The sequence below is a fragment of the Genypterus blacodes genome, unplaced genomic scaffold (genome assembly GCF_046128005.1).
Source record: "Genypterus blacodes isolate CSIRO-AG114 ecotype Tasmania unplaced genomic scaffold, CSIRO-AGI_Gbla_v1 ptg000216l_1, whole genome shotgun sequence".
Taxonomy (NCBI): Eukaryota; Metazoa; Chordata; class Actinopteri; order Ophidiiformes; family Ophidiidae; genus Genypterus; species Genypterus blacodes.
In genome coordinates this window covers 501,494-510,236 of record NW_027467015.1, presented here as the reverse complement: position 1 = coordinate 510,236, position 8,743 = coordinate 501,494, and the positions used below count along the sequence as shown (strand labels likewise).

The window sequence follows — 8,743 nt, the reverse complement described above, 5'->3', positions numbered from 1 at the left end:
AATATAGAAACATGTTTGCTGTGTGTGTCGTCGCACTCCTCGGCTTGCTGCCTGTGAGCCTCTCAGCTTCTCTGCCGTGTGAAGTTCTGGCGAAGCCTTTGGACCAACTGGATCCTCATCAGTTGGAGGGAAGATGGGCTCTAGTTGCAGGCAGTGTAAAAGATCCAGAAAATGTGGAGGACTTGAAACGTAGAGAGAGCACAAGCCTGAACTTTTCCTACAACAACGAAACCTCCAACCTTTCACTTACCCGCATGTTTCGTTATGGAGACGAGTGTCAATATGTCAACTTCAACATCTCACTACAGGGCAGCAGCTTCAGTATTGGTCAGGTGAACTTCACCTTGACCTTCCTCTACACTTCCTGTCCAGACTGTTTGGTGTTGCGTTTTGACAAAGGCGTGGCAAACATTGTGCGGGTTCTCCTGTTTAGCAAGAGGAGGGAGGTGGAGCAGAAGGAGATGGAGGAGTACAAGGCTCAGCTCATGTGTCTCATGATGCCTCCATCTCTCATGACGGAACCCAGCAAGGAGCTTTGTCCAGAGCAGAAGGTGACTGAACCAGCAGCTGAATGAAACAGAAGACAGACTCATAAGTGGCTCAACTTTGGACTTTGGACAAGTAACAGTCTCTATGAATTGATGAATTTTGATTTCACTGCTATTTCTTGAGCGCCTGTGTCCATAAGAGTGTGTTATTAATCAAGTTTAATGATCAGATATACTTTAGTAGTCCTGTTTATTCATAAATCTGAGCTAAAATCAAAATTAACACGTTCTTATTAGCAAGACAGAGGGATTGAGCTGAAAAGTTTGGATCATATATTGACAACAAAATGTAAAGGACGCCAATGCTTAAATAAAATAATAAGAAAAATACATGTTTCATTGTAGAATTACTTACTGTTCATTATTATTGATTTTCTTTTTGCCCTTTAGTGCTTCACTTGTTTTTAACATTTGAACAAATAATTAGTCACACTACAGAAGAGAAATGCAGTGAGTTTGAATGAGTGACTTTCTAACACAACGCTATTTAATTTAACTGATATTGCTTGTGCACTTGTCTTTATAAAAGTGTGTTATAAGTCAGTCTATTGGTCGGGTTTACTTTGGTAGACTGGTTTAGTCATTAATCGTAGATGAGGTGGAGCAGGGAGGAAATAAACATGCTCATATTTACTGAGACAGAAGGATCGTGCTGGAAAAAGCAAAACCAAATAAAGCTCCAATGACAACGATCAGTTGACTCCACACCCACATATATCTAGCAATCACAGACTCTACGGGTGAATGAGGACTCTGATCACGAGCTGGATTGTAAACTGGAGTTACCAAAGTCTATAACCAGAGAAGTCTGTTTACCAGCCACACATTCAGCCAGAGAGTGAGACTGCAGTATCCTAACCCACCTCCATACAGAACAACAGCCCACAGAGACATGTTTGCTGTGAGTGTCGTCGCTCTCGTCTGCTTGCTGCCTGTGAGCCTCTCAGCTCCTCTGACCTGTGATGTCCTGGCTCAACCTTTGGACCAACTGGATCCTCGTCAGTTAGAGGGCAGATGGGCTCTAGTTGCAGGCAGTGTCAAAAATCCAGCAAATGAGGAGGAGTTCAAAAGTAGAGACAGCGCCAGCATGCACCTTTTCAACATCAACCAAACTTCCTTTTCTGTTTCCCGCATGCATCGTTTTGGAGGCAAGTGTCAGTACCTCAACTACAACATCACACTACAAGGCAGCAGCTTCACTGTCCCACAGGACAACGTCACCTTGACCTTCCTCTACACGTCCTGTCCAGACTGTTTGCTGTTGCGCTTTGACACAAGGGTGGCAAACATTGTGCTGGTGTACATGTTCAGCAAGAGGAGGGAGGTGGAGCAGAAGGAGATGGAGGAGTACGAGGCTCAGCTCAAGTGTCTCATGATGCCTCCACCTCTCATGATGGATCCCAGCAAGGATCTTTGTCCAGAGCAGAGCGTCACTGAACCAGCAGCTGAATGACAAACAGGACAGACTCATAAGAGGCTGAAGAGACTTTGGCGTACAGTCTGTGCAGTATAAATTGATGAATTTTGATTTCATTGCTATTCCTGTTGCTGTTTTATTAACAACAGTGTGATAATAATAAAATTAAGTTTATTGATCAGATTTACTTTGGCAGTCATGTGTGGTGATTAATCTGAGATTGAATACATCAGGTAGTTTTTTAAATTTTGATTTACTCTTTTTTTTCCTTACTGAGCAGATTGTCACCAGCTCATTCTCTCAGCTCCATCCTTTTCTCATCTTTTCGTGTTCTCCTTTTCACTCTCTTCCACCACCGGCTTTCCCCTGATGGTCCCCATTTCCTTTTTGATGTGCTGATATACTTCATGGTTATAATATAGCACCTGACATTTAGTGCTGAGGCTGTGTGCCAGGTTGTCAACAAATAAAGCTCAATAGTAACTGGTCAGCAGTCATTGGACTCAAAACTGTTTTTATTTTGCAATCACAGAATCAACAGGTGGATGTGGACTGTGATCTCTTGGGTTTACTTTGTTGTGTAATACAGAGCTTCTGAAAAAAATATAAAGTTGGACAACCAGCATTAAATGCCAGATTGTCATTTTGACACTATAGAGCATTATAACCTCCTATCCTGCCTGTATAAGATACAGGCGTCAGCATATAGAAACATGTTTGCTGTAAGTGTCATCTCTCTCCTCTGCCTGCTGCCTGTGAGCCTTTCTGCTCCACTGACCTGTAAAGTTCTGGCTCAGCCCTTGGATCAACTGGATCCTCATCGGTTGGATGGCAGATGGGCTCTAGTTGCGAACAGTATCAAAGATTCAGCAACTGTGGAGGAATTCAAACGTAGAGAGAGCATCAACATGAAGTTCTCCTACACCAACGAAACCTCCAGCCTTTCTATGACTTGCATGCATCGTTTTCGAGACGAGTGTCAGTATTTTCACTTTGACACCTTACTGGAAGGCAATAGCTTCAATGTCGCTGAGATGAACTTCACCTTGACCTTCCTCTACACGTCCTGTCCAGACTGTTTGGTGTTGCGTTTTGACAAAGGGGTGGAGAACATTGTGCGAGTGTTCCTGTTCAGCAAGAGGAGGGAGGTGGGGCGGAAGGAGATGGAGGAGTACAAGGCTCAGCTCATGTGTCTCATGATGCCTCCACCTGCTGTGATGGATCCCAGCAAGAAGCTTTGTCCAGAGCAGAGCGTCACTAAACCAGCAGCTGAATGAAAGAGAAGACAGAAGCTCAAGAGACTTTGGACAAGTATTTGGTCAAACAGTCTCTATGAATTGATGATTTTATAAATCTGAGCTTAAAATAAAATCAACACAGTTATATTTAGCAAAACAGAGGGATTGAGCTGGAAAGTTTGTATCATACATTCAATATAAAAAAGACATCATGAATGCTTAAAAATGAATAAAAACTGCAAATGTTCCAGAGTGGAATTACTTTTTACTTTTGTTTCAAACATGTTTTGAAGGCTTTTAAAGCATTACTGTGTCTTCCCGTCATGTCTCATCTCAGCCTTTTATTAACGCAAAAAGCAGTTTGTGGAAAGATAACACAATTAAGATTTTTTTCTAGGGTTTGACCTACAATTCTTCACTTGATTTTAAAATTTGAACAAATACTTGGTCACACTGTCTGTATAGTTTGATGAATTTTTCCATGTAGTGTTTTCCCTTGGGGTAGCTAAGCACACCAAACTAACATCTTAGATATCCCTCTAGTTTATCAAATGTGGCTGAAATGAGCCCACACCGCAGCTAAAAACAAATAAAGTGGCAATGAAAATGATCAGTTGGCTCCAAACCCACACTTATTTTGCAATCATGGAATTTACAGGTGAATGAGGACTCTGATCACTAGCTGGACTGTAAAATTGGAGTTTCCAAAGTATAAAACCAGAGATTCCTGTTCACCCGCCACAAATTCAGTCAGAGAGTGAGACTGCAGTATCCTAACCCACCTCTATACAGAACAACAGCCCCCAGAGACATGTTTGCTGTGAGTGTCGTCGCTCTCCTCTGCTTGCTGCCTGTGAGCCTCTCAGCTCCTCTGACCTGTGAAGATTTGATCCGGCCTTTGGACCAACTGGATCCTCGTCGCTTGGAGGGCAGATGGGCTTTAGTTGCAGGCAGCACAAAAGATGCAGCCTCACTCGAGTTCTTCAAACGTAGGGACAGCGCCAGAGTTGAATTTACCAACACCAATGACACCTCCAACATCCGCTATACTCCCACTGTCTGTCTTCCTGACGCCCGGCAGAGGTCCCACAACGTCTCAATTCAAGGCAGCACACTCACCTTTGATGCACTGGCTCAGGTGAACGTCACTGTGACCTTCCTCTACACGTCTTGTCCAGACTGCATACTGATGCGCTTCGACACGGAGTCAGGGACAGTCCTGCGGGCTTACTTCTTCAGCAGGAGGAGGGAGGTGGAGCAGAAGGAGATGGAGGAGTACAAGGCTCAGGTGGAGTGTCTGAAGATGCTTCCACCTGCCGTGCTGGATCCCAGCAAGGCGTTTTGTCCAGGACCGAGCGTCACCGAGGCTCAGACTGTGGAGAAAACAGAGAAACAGGACTGAGAGACTTTGGTCACATAGCTCATACAGCAAATGTCAGTTGATGCTTTGTGAGGTGGAACATTCTCTCTGTTTTGTCTTTGTATTTGCCTAAATGTCTTCAATAAAAGTTGGGATCACAGTGATTTGTTTTTCTTAAGCAGGGATGTCACAGCATGGGTTCATGGGACTGAACTGTTTTTCGCATTCTAGGGATTTGATGAATAACCTGAAAATGATCAGACTTGCAATACAATATCATTAAAGGTTAAATCATTTTTATTAAACTAAATGTTTTATCTTTGATTAATTCGTGCAAAAGTGTTGTGATGGCAAAACGCTGCTCAACCTTTTAGGATGACAGAAAATATTCACTTGACACCTGATAATAATCATACATATAATTCCAGATAAACTTCATTAACTTACTATTACTTACTATTATTTGAATAATAACTTATTATGTAGTCACACTTATAGACAAATGGCCATTTTATGCATCACTGCTCTGTGAAATTAATTAGGCTCTTTGGGAGATAGTTTAGGTCCACATGGAGCAATATGTTTCATGAGACCACACAATATTTGTACTGGTCAATGTCCAATCAACATTGACCACTCAGGCTATTACAGTGCAAATAGTGACCATTCCCAGAATTTAAAGTCTTGTGATTTCTCAATAGTGGAAATCACATTTATCAAATGGACTCTGTCCCTGATAGTGATGCAAAGCTGGAGTTTCCTGGTGTAAAACGTATCTATACCTATCTACCTATAAAGCCGGACAGCCTCACTCAGTAAAGGCTGTATGTAAAGAAATCTCCACAAAGACTCTTCTAACAGCATGGAGGCAGCTCAACGAGACATGTTTGCTGTGAGTGTCGTCGCTCTCCTCTGTTTGGTGCCGGTGGGCCTCTCAGCTCCTCTGACCTGTGAAGATTTGATCAGGCCTTTGGATCAACTGGATCCTCAATACTTGGAGGGCAGATGGGCTTTAGTAGCAGGCAGTTTAAGCCACCCAGTATCCCTGGAGGCCCTGAAATTGAGAGACAGCATCACCATGACCTTCTACAACTCCAGTGAACCCTCAAGGACCTCCTACACCCAAATCAACCGTTTTGGCGAGCAGTGTCAGTATCTACCCTACAACATCTCAGTAGAAGGCAGCAGCTTCACCTTTGATGTGGGGGATCGGTTTAATCTCAGCGGGAGCTTCCTCTTTACATCCTGCCCAGACTGTGTGGTGATGCGCTGGGATGTGGAGTCCAAGAGGAGGACATCTCTGGATGTGTACCTGGTGAGCAGAAGGAGGGAGGTGGACCTAAAGGAGATGGAGGAGTACAGCGCTCAGTTGAAGTGTTTGCAGCTGCCTCCTCCTGTGGTGATGGATCCCAGCAAAGTGCTGTGTCCAGATCAGGTCTCCAACAAAGCAGCAGAAGAGGTTGAGGACAAAACCGAGAAACAAAAAGCACGAGAGACATTCTGTTGATTATGTTTGGTTAAATAGGTTGAATATATTTTGTGTGAAAGGAAACAGGAAATTGTTTTTGTCTTCATAGATATATGAAAAGGTTTAACTTACTACTGCTTTTGAAACCTCAACCACCTAAACAGTGGCCACCAACAACAACTGTATTTAAAGTATGTGTTTAACAGGATCAGTGTGACACCAGCGTTTTATCTGTGATGTATTAAAAGTTTAGACACCAGCAACCTTGGATTTGTTCCTTGTTAACCCATCTGTTGAAATAAATGAAGTTTGTTTGAAGCAACTTTTCGGAAACAAAGCTGTTATCAGTGGTGAGTTACATAACAAATACATTTATTCATTTAATCTTCTGTCTGTGAAAACCTAAACCACATAATCACCTGGTTTGTTGTTTGTTGTTATGTTATACAACAAAGAGGACAAAATTAAACTGCAATGATGTAATCTCCCCCCTCCACTTCCTGAATGCCTTCATTCACTTACATGCTGGAATAATTAACCTGCATTGCTAACTAACTGGATTAGTGCTATACATTTTCAAATCCAGCAGAGTAAGCCTCTTGCAGATGATTGTGTGCATACTTGCAGTTGAACAATCTGTGTGTGTGTGTGTGTGTGTGTGTGTGTGTGTGTGTGTGTGTGTGTGTGTGTGTGTGTGTGTGCGTGTGCGTGTGCGTGTGTGTGTTTGCATGTGTGTGTGTGTGCGTGCGTGTTCTACAGTGAGTTTTGTATGTAATAGCGGCATGTACGAAGGTTTGTTAGCGTGGACAAAGAAGGAGAAACAGACAGCAAAGAAGTAGAACTGTGAGCGCTGAGGCTACACTCAAGGTCAATTAAACATTGATCACCAGAAATGTTCTCATGAAGTGTGTATTGGAAGGAAACTTCACAATATTGTATAGGCAGGTATGTACAACTCTATATTCCCATATTCAAACAATTATATAATATCACATAATATCATAACAATACAGCTCTAACCAGGTGTGAATTTTTACCACAATGAACAAGGCAAAATTTAAAAAAATGTGCAAGGAAAATGTCAGATAGCCACAGAATAATTGGAGATGAAGATGCATGCATTTATTTGAATAATTAACATTTTCCTTGAATGGCCTGAGCTGTAGACGCACTTCAGGATCCTGGTGACATTGGTCGTTTCTTTGCAGATGTATTTTTAACAACAATTATGAGCTTGTTGCTACCTTGTGTTGCTAATGAGCAAAGCATGACTGTTGTGAAATGAAGCTTTAGTCTTGTGCTGCCTCGCTCGCCCTGTGAGGGAGCTTTAGAGCCTGAGGGTAAATTTGTTCAGCTTTCTCCCTGCATCTTGAAAATTTTAACAAAGCAGCACGTCATATTCAGAGGTGACTGCACAAAATACTGTACTTTCATTAAACTTAATTTTTGGATACGCTACGGACAGTTAAAGTTCTAAGAATTTGAAACTATGACATTTTCTGATATTGTGTATCATGCAAGTGTCATATTAGTAAAACGAAGAAAGATGACAAAGTAATTTCTCTTTCTAAATACCTAAAAGCTATGGGAGTCAAAGTTGCTGTTTTTTCTCTGTTTGCTTTCACTCTGTTGTATTGAGCCTTTGTTCTTTATTGTGCATGCATCAGATTAAAAGCAGTGACCTCTGCTGGCAGTTGGGGGTCAGTGGAGTGAAGTGGTGGTGCCATTTGTCATTTATCAGCATTAGAACGTTTAGGGAAACATCAATAAAAGAAACATTTCATCAGAATACTTAGCTTTACCCGATCATATTACATCGCTGTGTCAGAACATGAACAAAGAGATTGTTTCATTGCAGCATCAGTCATCAAGTTTTGAAGGTATTTAATTGTTTTTTGCAAGATTTTCACCAGAATCACCTGGTGTGTAAGCAAAAGCGTTCAACTATTCAACAGATTTCTAACCACCTCATTTCAATTCATCTTTAGAAAATCAGTCAATGAATCACTCATTAATCTACCTTGGAATGGATGAACTACATGATGTCGGCAGCCTGGAGCCTTTACTCGACTATCGGAATGTGAAGAGTTTGCTTTGGTTGTTTTATGTGTGTGCAGTCTGTAAATGCAGTGACGTGCACAAGCACAGTTAATGAGCACAGCTTATGCCTAGTCTAGTCTGTCTCGGGCCAGTCTGACAACTAGGGTACATTTCATAATTGGCACTGAAATTCCTCCCCACGTGGACTCAGCAGTGTAGTGTGCTGCACACGGTGCGCTCTAATAGGCTCCAAGTGACAGCTTAACAACAGAGCAAAGACAGATTTTTATATCCACTGGACAGGATGTAAACTTTCTGTTCAAAACACATTTGTTTTGTGCTACATCCAAGAAAAAACTGTGTACATGGTGCCAATATTCTCTTGTTTATAATTTGCTGATGTTCTCTGTCTGATTTACACACATAGGATGCTTTATTAATCTCCATCCACCTTATTATTCTCCCTCGGTGCTAACAATCGGTCAAAGCCGCCACAAAGCTTGGCGAGTGGCAGACAAGGTGTGTGTGTGTGTGTGTGTGTGTGTGTTACACTGAGCCATTCTCCAGTTTGTAAGCTGATTAAAGGATGTTGTGTTCAGCAGAAAACTTTATAGGTTGCACAATGAGGTGGTATCGTAGCTGCTGCTGAAGCTAATAGAAAAAGACTAAATG

At 42.1% G+C, this 8,743-nt stretch overlaps 1 protein-coding gene across 1 annotated transcript; it reads left to right on the top strand.

The window, feature by feature from the left end:
• The first annotated feature begins 5,350 nt into the window (after positions 1 to 5,350).
• On the top strand, positions 5,351 to 6,519 carry LOC143016139 (uncharacterized). Its single transcript, XM_076170305.1, has one exon. It carries the CDS (start codon positions 5,426 to 5,428, stop codon positions 6,068 to 6,070), a length of 645 nt encoding a protein of 214 aa, XP_076026420.1. The 5' UTR covers positions 5,351 to 5,425; the 3' UTR covers positions 6,071 to 6,519.
• The last annotated feature ends 2,224 nt before the right edge of the window (positions 6,520 to 8,743 follow it).

What these genes read in the sequence shown, in the direction of transcription:
- LOC143016139 (XM_076170305.1), top strand. Translation starts at nt 5,426, where the DNA reads ATGGAGGCAGCTCAACGAGACATGTTTGCTGTGAGTGTCGTCGCTCTC.